This window comes from Lepisosteus oculatus, chromosome 1 (genome assembly GCF_040954835.1).
Source record: "Lepisosteus oculatus isolate fLepOcu1 chromosome 1, fLepOcu1.hap2, whole genome shotgun sequence".
NCBI classification, from domain to species: domain Eukaryota; kingdom Metazoa; phylum Chordata; class Actinopteri; order Semionotiformes; family Lepisosteidae; genus Lepisosteus; species Lepisosteus oculatus.
The window spans coordinates 20,632,633-20,647,068 of NC_090696.1; the positions used below are offsets into that span (position 1 = coordinate 20,632,633).

At 49.6% G+C, this 14,436-nt stretch overlaps 1 protein-coding gene across 3 annotated transcripts in view; it reads right to left on the reverse strand.

Annotated features, from left to right (window-relative positions):
- Positions 1 to 801: 801 nt before the first annotated feature.
- itgb7 (integrin, beta 7) overlaps positions 802 to 14,436 on the reverse strand; it is a 29,334-nt gene continuing 15,699 nt past the window's right edge. For 2 of the 3 annotated variants that reach the window (XM_069187188.1, XM_069187195.1), the window contains exons 6-17: positions 12,714 to 12,955; positions 11,649 to 11,807; positions 9,762 to 9,857; positions 8,715 to 8,804; positions 7,610 to 7,750; positions 5,798 to 5,991; positions 5,132 to 5,361; positions 4,801 to 5,020; positions 4,325 to 4,506; positions 3,355 to 3,515; positions 2,576 to 2,665; positions 802 to 2,218 (exon numbers count right to left, since the gene is read on the reverse strand). In XM_069187188.1, coding sequence (XP_069043289.1) covers positions 2,600 to 2,665; positions 3,355 to 3,515; positions 4,325 to 4,506; positions 4,801 to 5,020; positions 5,132 to 5,361; positions 5,798 to 5,991; positions 7,610 to 7,750; positions 8,715 to 8,804; positions 9,762 to 9,857; positions 11,649 to 11,807; positions 12,714 to 12,955 — 1,781 coding nt within the window. In that variant the 3' untranslated portion in view covers positions 802 to 2,218; positions 2,576 to 2,599. Of the gene's footprint in view, positions 2,666 to 3,354; positions 3,516 to 4,324; positions 4,507 to 4,800; positions 5,021 to 5,131; positions 5,362 to 5,797; positions 5,992 to 7,609; positions 7,751 to 8,714; positions 8,805 to 9,761; positions 9,858 to 11,648; positions 11,808 to 12,713; positions 12,956 to 14,436 lie in introns of all 3 variants that reach the window. The other variant, XM_069187191.1, reaches the window with a different exon arrangement.

A 14,436-nucleotide genomic window follows, 5' to 3' on the forward strand; every position in this document is an offset into this window, starting at 1 on the left:
GGCCTACGCACCCTGCCCCAGGCTGCGGCATCCGATCTCTGCAGTCCCCTCTACAAAACTGGCAATTTGTCCATTACTCCTTTCCGCCTTTCCACCCCAAAACACGTGGGAGTTACAAGGGGCCCGTGAGATGCTAAAACTTGAAATCACCAGATTTGTTTTGACCAGAAAAACCTGTTAAAACAGCCAATGTCAAGCAAGTCATCGGTCCGATTAAATCAGTTAAGCTCACGTCATGAGCAGCAGCACATCCTCAACCACAGAGTTAACAAGCAACTGCAAAGCCACAAGAGACCTTAATGCTTACAAGTATCTTCCATCCACCCAGATCTTTATTCCGGGAAAGGGTCGCAGCAACCTAAAACCTGTCCTGGAATATCCTGGAAGGATGGGATAAGGCAGGACTACCGCCTGGATGGGACGCCAGCCTGTATCTCAAGTATCTCTTCATGGGTAAACAGTTTTGAAGATGTGTGTATGACTGGAAACACACGTCGTCTATTGTATTTTGGGAATACCCTTGATCCCTTTCCCCAGGGGGTCGGCCCTGGCTCCAGGGCCACAGGTTGCCCACTGCTAAGTCAAAGAGATGGAAAGGGATCAGGGAGACTGGACCACTGGGAGCAGGAACCTCTTACTCCAGGTCTCCGGACTGCAGGAAGGGGCTGATCGAATGTGCAGAAGGAGGCCGACCCAGTCACTTTGGACAGGGAACCACGGGCACCAGGGCTTCCCCACACCTCCTGACTGGCTTCAGCAAACATACAAGCCCAGAGGACTGACATGACACAGAAGAGACCATTTTACAAAAAAATCAATTTATTTTACAGAGTGCAAACGTCCGGAGTAATTATGTAAAAAAAAAAATCCAAATTGCATGCAAAATACAAGGAATAACAATAATTAAAAAGGTAACGGGACTCATTCAAGAGGATCAGTTCAAAAGTGAAGTCAATTATTCTCCTCTGGTGAGCTGGCCTCAGAATAAAACAATGGACAGACTTGAGAAAAGGGATATCTGTGCTTTCTCCTCTGCTATTTTCTCTGTGATTTTTATCTTTACCCGTCAAAAGAACTGACCAGAATCCAGCCTTTTGCTAAATCTGAACAATTTCCTAAAGCTGCTGGTCCTCTGTGTCTCGGTGGGCCAGAGGCTGCAGCAATCACATGGCTGAAGCGACTGTGTTGGGGCGTCAGTCACTTGTCACAGCATTGCCATCCAACGTAAGTTTCGTGGCTTGATATTGTGGGCTCTTAGTCTCCAACAAATACAGCTGATCCTGACAAAAAGGCCACTTCAGACAATTTCTAGCTGCCAACCAATATTACATGACTAGGAGACAAATCCCGACAATCTTCGCTTGTGCTTGTACCAACAGATGGACTCAATTGTGTGAAGAACCAAAAACGTAAAGGATCTTATTTGAAATGTTGTGGCATGGGCAGCACGGTGACGCAGTGGTTAGCATTGCTGCCTCGTAGCCTTGTGGTCCTTGGTTCAATTCTGGACCTGGGGTGCTGTCTGTGTGGAGTTTGCGTGTTCTCCTCTTGTTTTCATGGGTTTCCTCTGGGTTCTCCTATTTCTTCCCACAGTCCAAAGACGTGCTGGTGGGTTAAATGGCTTCTGGGAAAACTGGCGCTGGTGTGAGTGTGTGTGTCTGTGTGCCCTGTGATGGACTGGTGTCCTGCCCCGGGTGTTCCCTGCCTTTACCCCTTCCTTGCCAGGGGGAGCCCTGGCTCTCCCTGAGTCAGAGGAGTTAGAGGAAGCAGTTAGAAAATGGAGGGAGGGACAGTTTGTGGCATTGAGGGGATGCTATTCGTCTGTCCTGTGCATTATTCCCTGGGTCTGCCTAGGAAACTGGGACGTTCCTTCATATAAAGGAATAGGGCTTTCTTCAGGACATGAGGGAGAGCACTACACATTTGCTGCGAATCAGAACCTCAGGCTCCCAAGTGTCTCCATTAGGTTGAGAAATGCAGGTTGAGCTCAACTGTTGAACCTGTCGTTTCGATCCTGGGTCACACCAACAGCCAATTGCAACTGGGATTCACAGCTGGCAGAAGAGCACGGTCAGAGTAGGGGTGGGCTGTCTTGGCGTTAGGTGAGCTAGGGGCCAGTTGTGCTGCAGGGCACCGTGTATCTGCCAGTCCTCATTCCCCCCATGTGTTGCAGGACCTGCATCGCTGAATCAAGTCTGCAAGAACTGGGGATTCCACACTGAAAGGCAACACAGAAAAAAAGGAGGTTCCGTTTTTTAAATAAGAAAGAGGTTCTTCCTTTGGTCACCCTAGGCGTCCTAAAGTTTGGGCAGGCCCGGTTCGATCTAGAAAACGCAGCTGGGTTGAATAGGGACGGAACTGTGTGGGAGAGACAGAAAGGAACTTGGCTGTGACATCTAATGGTGATGTGGGGTCTGGTGTCATCCTAGGGAGTCTAAACTGCTACAAAGCCCAAACCATCTGGCGTCAGGGAGGGGGGGGGGTTGTGTAGGAACTTGATTGGTAGTCATCTCTCTACTTTCTGTTGTAGCCTTTCCTCTCCAGACCGTGACCTATGAACTCCCAGGATCCTCACCTGTCAAACTGGTGGGGAGAGGAGCTATGTGTCTTGAAACATGGGATTGACCACGGTGGTTGTGGCATCCTTGAACAGCGGGTTGTGAGTCTGCAACGCAAACGGTGGAAGAAAAGAGCAATTTAAGAGTCCACGCAGTTGGAAGAGCATATACTGTAGTGGAATATTGTATGTTGCATGCATTGCATACATATACATGCTGAACAAGTACAAACAAAATACAAAGAGTAAAAAATAATATATTAAGAGTTGTTTTGTGCTTTCCGTTGACTGGAGCTCCCAAACGGTCATGAGTTCATTTTCGAAATGAAGCATCTGTACACACGGGGATGTGATAGACACATTCCCAGAATTTATAGTTTATTTCCAGCAGGAACAAGGACCTGCAGAGAAGACCTATACTGGCAGACACTCTTACGGGCAAACCGACACACCTGACAGCTCTTCATTGTAATGCAGGCTGGAAAAGATGTTGGATGTTACATCACATACTCTTAAGTGGCAACAACCCATCATACTGCCCCAGGAGGCAAAAGCCACTAGCGCGAGGACTTCCTTCTACTGACTTATTTGAGGCATCTCAAGAAAGTGTGTGCGGCAACTGTGCATCAGCAGTTCACAGCGGGTGTGACTCACAGGAGATGCCAAATACACGCAGTGTACAACGTACTGAGCATAGCATTCTGTGGGACTAAACTGTGTTCTTTAAAGACATGAACCGGTGCAAAATCCAAACCAGTCATGGATTCAAATGGATTCTAGAGACTCCAGAACCTCACCTCTTTCCATCTGACGTTCTGCTGCTCCTTCAGGAAGTTCTGGTACTCCCGGCGGTCGTACACCTCCACACTAATGCGGTATAGGATGATGATGGCCAGGCCAATCAGGATTATCCCAGAGACTGCACTGCCCACGATCACATAGGTCTTATCGATGGTCGCTGGGGAGAATACAGACAGCAGCGAAGATCGTGTGCGTTCAAGTAGATCTTGGATTTGCAAATGTCTTGTCTATCCTGTCTGTAACCCATCTTATGTTCTACTGAATTTATGGAGAACATAACTGTAAACCAGCAGCCTTCTCACTGCAATCCGTCTTTGCAGGGACTCCGATTTGTTCTGTCTTTCATATCACCTGAGCTCTCGTGGGCGTAATTAGTTTAACTGTATTACTTCTCCCCGAGCCCAGAAATACTCACAGCTATTGTTCCCACGAACTGCACATCTTAAAGCTAGCAACTGTAAGGGGGGGGGGCTGGGTATCCAAACACAGGCATGCTTATTTTTTTTTAGTTAAACACAAGCCAAGCTCATGTTTGTCACGGATGTCGGAAAGGACAAACCGTGGAGAGGCAGGAGAGCAGAAAAAAGACCCATATGTGTAGCGGCGGGACGGGGGATTAGCCCGGGATCAGCAGTTCAGGAGTCGTATAGAAACGTAGCCCTCAGGCAGCGGACGTGGGGCGACCTGGATGCTAGGCGGGTCTCAGGACATCTGAACGTCAATGCTGAGCGAAGGTGAATCAGATACCCAGAAATATATAGCCCCAGAGGGAGAGACACCGGAAGGAGAGCAAAGCACAGGAAACAAGGGACAGGACAGGGTAGGAGTGAAAATGTTCAGAGAAACAGAGGCCCTCCAGGAGAGTTTGAGTCCCTTGTTTACAAATTCAGGAGTGGGTTGGACTGAAATGCAGACATGGATCAGTCAGCTCTGGGAGGGCAGGAGTGATAAAATGGCATAACTTACTTGGAGCATCGGAAAAGTAGATGACCGCTGGCAGGCCTGTGCTGGAGTCCCGCTCGATCCTGAAGACATAGGAGCCGACGCGACAGGAGAACTCTTTGACTTCCTCCACAATTTTGACCTGGACCCCCATGCAGTCGGAGTTGCAGTTCTCGGTCCCCTTCGCTTTGCACGTCACACACTCACTGGCAACACCACAAAAAACTGAGCTGAAGGAAAAGCACCCCTGTCCCTTAAAGAAGCGCTTCTCCAGCGGACGATGCACAGCTCAAACCCTTGACTCAAATTCACTGGTGTCGAGGAAGGACACGTTGCTCAACCTGACACGCAATTGGTATTTCTAAACATGAAGGAACCTGCCATTGTCTCTCGTTTTACTTAAATGAATTCTCTACTCTGCCAAAACGAAACTCCACAGTGCCGAATCCTCAGAAACACAGCAGTGCCTGTGCACGCACGCAGAGGGCACGGGCACTCACTTGAACTTTTCGCAGTCGTCCTTGCAGTTATGGCAGCCGGTGCAGAGCTGGCCGTAGTAGCCCTCCTTGCACCTGCAGCGGTTGCACTCACACACCCCGTTCCCGCTACAGAGCTCGCCGCTCCCCCCCCCGCAGGCGTCCGTGGCCGTGGAGCACTCGCAGGCCGTGCCGTCGAAGCCGGGGTTACACCTGCACTTCCCACACTCACATTGCCCGTTGCCTGCAAGGAGGGAGAGAGAGAGAGAGAAGTTAGGGACACCAGTGGGCGCATGTTAAAGGCTGAGACGAGCCCGTCCTGGCTGGAAATGAGAAACGGGCCCCGAGCACCCACCCCCGCAGATCTTGTTGTTGTGCCGGTCACAGCTGGCGTCGTCGCACTGGCAGTATTGGCCATGCAGGCTGTTGCCGTGGCACATGCACAGGCCGCACATGCAGTCCCCCCTGCCGCTGCACGGCGCGGAGGTGTTGGTGGCGCGGCAGGACACGTCCAGGCCCTCCGTGCTGTCCCCCGGCTGCTTGCTCTCGCACTCACAGTGCCGGCCCACGCGCCCCCTGGAGCAGCTGCAGAGGAAGGAAGCAGCAGAAAGGTCACATCCCCCCGTAAAGCTCCTGCCCTGGGCCAGGTAACTCTCAGCGGCACCCGGTTATCAACCTCTAAAGAACGTCACAGTACTATCTAGAGTATCCACGGAAACAAAATCATCCCGACTCCTCTGCACGCACACCCAGAAACCCCTGTCATTGCAATCCCAGTCCCAAACATTCGAGCAGCTATACCTCCTTGCAGCCCGATCATGTCTAGATCTCAGAAACTAACCAGGGTTCGGCCTGTCGTGACCTTTGTACCTGTGCTGGAGTTTTTCAGACCGTCTAGGTTTCCAATACTGTAAAAGGCTTAAATGAGCCTTAACGGCTTCAATGAGATGCTTCAACGATTTAAAATCAAAAGGGGAGCAGGTGCATGTGCCTGCCAGCAGAGGGCGAGGGCGAGACGTGCCTGCACACTCCGCACTCCAGCGTGCCGTTGCCCATGCTGCAGTAGGCGGCGGCTGGCTGGTGGTCCTTGCAGTCGCAGTGGCACAGCGTCTCCACGGTGACGTACAGCTCCTCGTTGATGCCCTGCGGCTTGATGACAAACGTCTGCGGCTGGTCCAGGCAGGCAGTGCTGTTGACGGTCACCGTGAAATTGATCTGAGAGAGAGGGAGGGAAACTGCACTTCAACGCCACGTCCGTTTAAAAAGCCGGCAGAAGCAGACCCTCCGTCTGTTCACCTCTTCGAGGATTGATTAAGGCAGGAGGGCAAGCTGTGAACTAAACAGACTAACATTAGGGAGATCGGTGACTCCAGGGCTAGGACTAGGCAGGACTTCAGTCAGGAAGTACGTCTTCACACACAGGATATTAGGGGTCTCAAACAAACTGCCCAGCCACGTCATACAAACCGCTGAGGATCCCTCAGATTCAACGAACACTCCCTCCCTCCCAGCTTTTCCCCTGTTCGAGCTCCTTCCCTCAGGCGGGAGGCTAAAATGTATCAAATCCTGAACAGAGCAGCTCCTGAAGAGCACCTTGACTGAGGCTATTCTGTGTTTTAACTCAACACTAATATAAAAGTATGTATCGGTCATTTTGCACACAGACTTCATGATATTGCAGGCAGGTAGGGTAGTACTCTGCACTAGAATGAGTGGATTTCCATCTTCACTGGAATGTAGCACTGGAATTGTATTTTGTCCATGATATGTGTATGTTACTCATGCTTTTTTTTCTCTCTGTTTTTTAGTGTGCGCCACGAAAAACTCCTGACAACTCAAATGGCAATAAAGTTGACTTTTACTTTTTTTAATGAGCTGATCGTGAATATTAGTATGATTGGCTAAGCCTGTAGGCTTGTATGAATAAAAGCATTAACATGGGAGTTTGTGATTTCATACTGAAACAGGATTGTACACACATTTGTACTCATGTCTTTGCAGGGACTTTCCATCGACCCCCATTTTGATTTACTGTTCCCAACTCCACCAATGGTGAAAACCAACCTAAAGCATAGAGACTGGGTACTTTCAGATAACAAGACTAATTGGTTTAAAGAGACGTCCCCACGGTGTCAAAAAGGAGGGGCATGTTCTCAAAGTTTGCATATTTGTATCATTTTGTTACACTTTGTCCGTGATTCCACTCTTTTCAAGCTTCTGTTGAATTACAATCCTTCTGCTGAATTACAAACTGAGTTGACATTCAAACTAAATTACTGACTAAATATAATCATATTTGTTAATAACAATTCAGTTTTGTAATTCAACTCTAACTCAGTTGGTAATTTTTAAAAACATTACAAGGTGGGGACAACGTGATGATGCTAATAAGGATCCTTCCTAATTTACTTCCCTGACTAACCCATTCTGCCCCTCCTCCCCTGTCCCCACCCCTCAATCTCAGCTCTGCTCCTCCCTTTCCCTGTCTCCACCCCCTGTCCCAGCTCTGCTCCGCCATTTCCCTGTCCCTGCCCCAACATCCAGCTCTGCTCCACCCTTTCCCTGTCTCCACCCCCTGTCCCAGCTCTGCCCCTCCTTCCCTGTCCCCAACAACCATCCCAGTTCTGCTCCTCCCTGCCCTGTCTCCAACCCTCCCTTTCCCAGCTTTGCCCTTCCCTTCCCTGTCCCAAGTCTGCTCTACGCTACCATCCTGCACCCCACTGAACCCAACCTTGCTGTTCTGCCCTGCCCATCCCCATATTCCTTATCCTCCTCTTCCCAGCACTACACTCCCTGTTGCACTGTGTGCCTCCCCGCCCGCAGCGCCCCCTACCGCCTGATTGATCTTGATGTTGGTGCACTCAGCTCTCCTCTGCCCACGGGCGGTGGAGCCGTCCCCGCAGTGCGAGTCGTAGGTGATGTCCAGGCCCTGGGGCAGCTGCTGGTGCTCCAGGTAGATGGTGGAGGAGAGGTTCTGTGGGGGGACAGGGGTACCGCTCTTGTGAAACAAGGCCCGAGCTCAAGAGTGGAGAGTAAGAGTGAGGGCATTTAGGACTGAGCTCAGGAAGCACTTTTTCCAGCACAAAAGGGAACAAGCTGCCCAGTCATGCTCTTAAATCAGATTCCCAGAAAACTTTAAGAAATGGGTGGATGAGATCTTCAGTTCTTCAGAGTTCTACCACCTTCTCAGAAGAGCTTACTATTACAGATTCAGTGGACTTTCTTACATGAAAAGCTCCCTAACAGGGAGTTAGGGAGCACAGTATGAAGAGGCTTAGGGCTTCCCCAAAACCAATACTAAGCCCTTAGTTACTTCATGCTGTGCATCTAGAAGTTTTAGATTATCCTCAGTTATCTACCTCGTAAAGGTTAAGGTCAGGACGTTCTAGTAGCTGGAGATATAAACACAGGCTATATCGTTACAGTGTTAAAGATAACCAAGCAATATCACCATGCATTCCTTTTTAATAACTCTAAAGGCTCATTAGCTCTAATAACTGCATTCATCTTTTTAGCTCAACCAGCTGCGTAAAGACTGGTCTTCGCACAACTAATTTTGAAGAAAACAAAATGATCATTTTGAAATTCATTAAGGTTGCTCCTTGCTCCCAGCTGTTGTGTGCAATCTCATATCCAGAGCCAGCCATGAGGGAGAGAGAGACACAAGACTTCATATGCTCATGGGCCAGTAACAAGGTAGGACCCTAGCTGTCTCCCTTACGGTGATCAACCCCAGGCAGACAAATGATAGTAACCAATCCAACCTCGTGTGTCTTTACATTGCGAGAACATGTAGACTTCGACAGAAGCCGGAGGCCAGGCTGGAACCCAAGCAGGCTGAGCCATACATAACAGCAATCAGTGTTATTAGCCCCCCATGAGCTCTCATGGGGATTAAATCCCAGTTACTGCAGGAGCCGCAATGGGAGCCCACTCACATTATAGGCATCGGATATCAGCTGGACAACGTTGCTGGAGTCATCTTTCAACTCTCCCACCACAGACTGAGGAATCAGCTTATGGAGGGCCTGGAAAACAACACACTCCAGTGTTACCCCCATCCATCCCTTCCACCTTGACTACTCCCCTTCGATCGTTACCCCTCGTCTCTTCCCCTTCCCCAGATTTGCTCTCTACTCAGATTGGACCTGAGTGGCTGTATGCTTTCTTAAAGGTCTACTGTGTACAGGTGGTTCTTAACCTTTTTGCCAGTGCAACTTCCTTTGGATGAGTGCATTTCCCCCCATTCAAGAAAAACATATTGCCATGTCAATTAAATATAAAATCATAGTGGGAAAAAAACTAGTCACTCAATGAGATGGTGGCGGTTGCAGAGAGGCAGAGAGGGCTAAAAGGTGGGATTTGTTGGGCTGAAGTAAAGATGCAAATCATCTTTGACCCTGAGACGGGCTCTGTACGATAGCTCTGAAAAGCCCGACTCACAAAGATATGGGAGACTTTTTTCAAGGCCGTTTACTCAGGCCTTGGTATTTGCCTTGCACTGAGATCCAAAAGTCAGCCAGTGGGCTCTCTGTGAACACCTGCTTCAGAGCCAAGTCTGTCAATCAATCATTCACTTATCTTGTGTCAGCTGTCTCCGAATATGGATTTCTGATCCATGCGTAGTTTCACTCTGTTTAATGACCGATGTATTTATACTATTCACATGACCCCTCTAAGACCATGATGCTACTCCCAGGTTAAGAACAGCTCATTTATACTTCTTTCACACAGCCCTTTATTTCAAATCATTTTGTGTTCACTATCTATTCCACTCTTCATGTTCTTCCTTAATCACATCACATCATTTACAATGATCATATACTCTTATTGCAGCCCTTTGTTACCTCTCATTTATTGCTGTTACAACTCCACCCCTTATTACTACAGCTCCCTTGTAATGATGTTACAAAGTGCAATTATACATAACTCTAATTACAAGTCCTTTACCCAGCCTGATCGTTTCCACAGACCCAGTCACCCACCTTGTAGATAGGAACGCTCTTGTCATTGACGGCGAAGATGAGCTGGATGTTGTTGGCTGCAAGGACCTGAGAGAGGTGACCCACAGAGGGGTAGTCCTGACAGACAGATAGACAGCGGTGAGAAGGAGAGAGAGAGACAGACAGTAGAGAGAAGGAGAGAAACAGACAGTGATGTGAAGGAGAGAGACAGACAGACAGCAGTGTGAAGGAGAGAGAGAGACAGACAGACAGCAGAAAGAAGGAGAGAGAGAGACAGTGATGTGAAGGACAGAGAGACAGACAGACAGCAGTGTGAAGGAGAGAGAGAGACAGACAGCAGGGAGAAGGAGAGAGACAGACAATGATGTGAAGGAGAGAGAGAGACAGCAGTGTGAAGCAGAGTGCGAGACAGACAGCAGTGTGAAGGAGAGAGAGACAGTGATGTGAAGGAGAGAGAGAGACAGCAGTGTGAAGCAGAGAGAGAGACAGACAGCAGTGTGAAGGACAGAGAGACAGACAGCAGGGAGAAGGAGAGAGAGACAGACAGTCAGCAGGGAGAGACAATGATGTGAAGGAGAGAGAGAGACAGCAGTGTGAAGCAGAGAGCGAGACAGACAGCAGTGTGAAGGAGAGAGAGACAGTGATGTGAAGGAGAGAGACAGACAGCAGTTTGAAGCAGAGAGACAGACAGACAACAGTGTGAAGCAGAGAGAGAGACAGACAGCAGTGTGAAGGAGAGAGAGACAGTGATGTGAAGGAGAGAGACAGACAGCAGTTTGAAGCAGAGAGACAGACAGACAACAGTGTGAAGCAGAGAGAGAGACAGACAGCAGTGTGAAGCAGAGAGAGAGAGACAGACAGACAGCAGTGTGAAGGACAGAGAGACAGACAGACAGCAGTGAGAAGGAGAGAGAGACAGTGATGTGAAGGAGAGAGAGAGACAGATAGCAGTGTGAAGGAGAGAGAGAGACAGTGATGTGAAGGAGAGAGAGAGACAGATAGCAGTGTGAAGGAAAGAGAGTCAGTGATGTGAAGGAGAGAGAGACAGCAGTGTGAAGGAGAGAGAGACAGACGATGTGAAGGAGAGAGAGAGACAGCAGTTTGAAGCAGAGAGACAGACAACAGTGTGAAGCAGAGAGAGAGACAGACAGCAGTGTGAAGGAGAGAGAGACAGACAATGATGTGAAGGAGAGAGAGAGACAGCAGTGTGAAGCAGAGAGAGAGAGACAGACAGACAGCAGTGTGAAGGACAGAGAGACAGACAGACAGCAGTGAGAAGGAGAGAGAGAGACAGTGATGTGAAGGAGAGAGAGAGACAGTTAGCAGTGTGAAGGAGAGAGAGAGACAGTGATGTGAAGGAGAGAGAGAGACAGCAGTGTGAAGCAGAGAGAGAGAGAGACAGACAGACAGCAGTGTGAAGTTGAGAGAGAGAGAGACAGACAGCAGTGTGAAGGACAGAGAGACAGACAGACAGCAGTGAGAAGGAGAGAGACAGATGGTGATGTGAAGGAGAGAGAGAGACAGATAGCAGTGTGAAGGAAAGAGAGTCAGTGATGTGAAGGAGAGAGAGACAGCAGTGTGAAGCAGAGAGAGAGACAGACAGACAGACAGCAGTGTGAAGGAGAGAGAGACAGACGATGTGAAGGAGAGAGAGAGACAGCAGTGTGAAGCAGAGAGAGAGACAGACAGACAGCAGTGTGAAGGACAGAGAGACAGACAGACAGCAGTGAGAAGGAGAGAGAGAGACAGTGATGTGAAGGAGAGAGAGAGACAGATAGCAGTGTGAAGGAGAGAGAGAGACAGTGATGTGAAGGAGAGAGAGAGACAGCAGTGTGAAGCAGAGAGAGAGAGAGACAGTAAGACAGCAGTGTGAAGTTGAGAGAGAGACAGACAGCCCTGCACGCTCACATATTCTGTGCTCTTCTCGTACAACCCCTCGCTGTTCAGGTGGCAGAGGCCATCGTTAGGGAAATAGATCCCGGCCAGCTTCCCGTCTCCTGCTGTGTGGAAGGTGTCGTCGGAAGTGTAGACCAGGATTCGGGTTACATTCTTCCAGCCAATTTGTTCCTGTAAAAAATAACAGTTATGACATTATGTTGCAGAATTACAGCCCCTTGGGAAGTTCCTGTAAACTTGGGAGATTGCATGTAAACCTGGTGGCTGTTTCCCATGTGTGAAATAGTGCTGTACAAGTGAGACAGCTCTGTAAGAAATGGTGTGAATAGGCACAGCTCTTTACCAGATCACACTAATGGGGACAACTCAAACAGGCACATTATACCCATTTCCTATATTGTTTACATACCGAACATAAAATACACTACATATAGTGTAACTCTGTGCATTCCACGTCACTTCAATTACAAGCAGGCCATGACGGGAGACAGTACTGTAAGTGATGAGCAGGGAGCTGCGTCAGTATGAGTAGGCTGCAAAGAAACAGGTAAAGGTTTATTCCATGCAGGTGCCCGAAGAAGGCTCCACAGCCGAAACGTCGAAATTTCTTTTCCATTCAGCATGGAATAAACCTTTATCTGTTCCTTCGCAGTACTGCAAGTGACAGAGATACGGGGGATAACTTTATGATAGAGGGGACAGGGCCAGTAGAGATTCTGCTATGCAGCAAAGTGCCTTCCCAGATTTTGGTAGATAGTGCTGTAAGAGACAGCTATATCAGGGACTGTGCCATAAGAAAATGCTACAGTATATTAGGACCCTGCTATAAGAGAATATGCTATAGTACTACAACACACATACACCAAGAGCTCTGTAAGAAAGTGCTTAGCGATACCTCATGCTACAGGGCACACTGCAAACAGGCACAGCTCCACAGGGACTAGTGCTAAAGAGCAATGCAGAAAAGGGGATAGCTCTATAGTGGACACTGCTACAGCCGAGATGCCGCTGTAACAGCAGGTGGCGCTGCAGAGGACAGGAGTCCGGTGCCGCAGGAGAGCTGGCGCCTGCCCCCACCTGACACACAGCGGCTTGCATCAGAGCGTCCAGGCCAGCCTCGGGGGGGTCCAGGTTGCCCGAGATGTTCTGGGTGCTGACTTTCTTCTCGAACTCCTTGGCGTTGTCCGTGAGCGGCAGCACGTTGCGGAAGCTGAAGGCCGGCTGGCAGGTGTCCATGCGGGTCGGGCACGGGTTGCGCAGCTTGGACTTCACCGTGCTCACGTAGGGCATCGCCACCTTGTCCACGAAACAGCCGAACCCTGGAAAGACACCGGCGGGGAAGTAAGCCCCCCGCAGTGGGAAGGGAGGGCGAGAGGTGGGGTGTGAAGGCACAGGAGCCCTCCTCGGTGTGATCGCGCTGACCAGAATGGACGAGCGCTGCTGAAGGGTTTTCACCATGCAGTCAGAAGGTATACAAAGACGCTCGAGTAGGTAGGTGCGTCAGCATGCACAGGCTGCAAAGAACAGGTGTGTGCATCTGAAGAAGGCTCCACACACCTTTACCTTTCAGCATGGAATGAACCTTCACCTGTTCCTTTACAAGGCTAGAAGGCATTCACCATCCGATCCTACCTCACAGATCTTTTGCACCTTACATCGGAACATTCCCTACATCAGGAACATGAAAACAGACAGAAAAGAGATTGTGTGGCCATGTGGTCCGTTACGATCACTTGGTCCAGTTTAAGATGGATGACTGGGATTGGCCGGGCTGTCAACAACCCGGAACGTGCCATTGACATCAGCCAATTAAAACCAAACCTGCACGTCCACAGGAGACAAGAGGAAAGTGGAGGACTCGGCAAAAGCCCGACAGACAAGCACCCCAGTGCTGAAAACCCAGGACAATGGGGTTCTTAGGTGAAAATACGCCATGGCCAATGGGGTGATTTTGCAAAAACAAATCAAAACCTGCTGAGATTGAGGATTAACCTCAAAGACCCTTCTTCTGAGAGAATTTTTATCCAAGGTACTAAGTAGACCAGTAGGTGGCGCTATTACCGCTGGAGGAAAACGTCCAAACCAATGCCCTAGTCTGGTGACTGGGGACACTGTGTTGGAAGGACTGCCATCCTTGGATGAGACAGTAAACTGAGATCCCGACTGCTTGGTCATGGCATCTGCTTATTGTTCATAAGTAGTAGTAATCCCAGCATCTTGTCCGAATTCCACTTTGGGCTAGAATCTGTCATCACTGGGGTCCCCCCTTCAATTCTTCAGGTGCAAGTTTTGAGTCATCCCTCTCTCTACCCACCACCCCTGATCCCCCCGCTGTGCAGTACGGCTGCTGGTGCAGAACAGCTGCTGTGCGTCACCCAGGTGGGTCCATCCATTTCCTTCTTCTCATTCTGGGCCGTGGGGGAGCTGGAGCCTATCCCAGCAAGCAACAGGCCCAAGACAGGGTACACCCTGGACAGGACACCAGTCCACCGCAGGGCACACACAGACATAGACACAGACACACACACTCATACCAGGCCCAACTTTCCCTGAAGCCAAACCACACAGATAGCACCCCGGGTCTAGAACTGAAGCCAGGGTCCTAGTGCAGCTAGACAGCAAAGCTGTGAGAGTAAAAGCAATTACAGGTTCATCACAGCTGTAGAGAGGGATGAAAAGGGGTGGGGCGGAGTGGTGACACTGTGGCTAAGGATCTGCGCCTGTGGTTGGAAGGTTGCCGGTTCAAATCTCGCAGCCGGCAGAGGAATCCTACTCCGTTTGGCCCCTGAGCAAGGCCCTT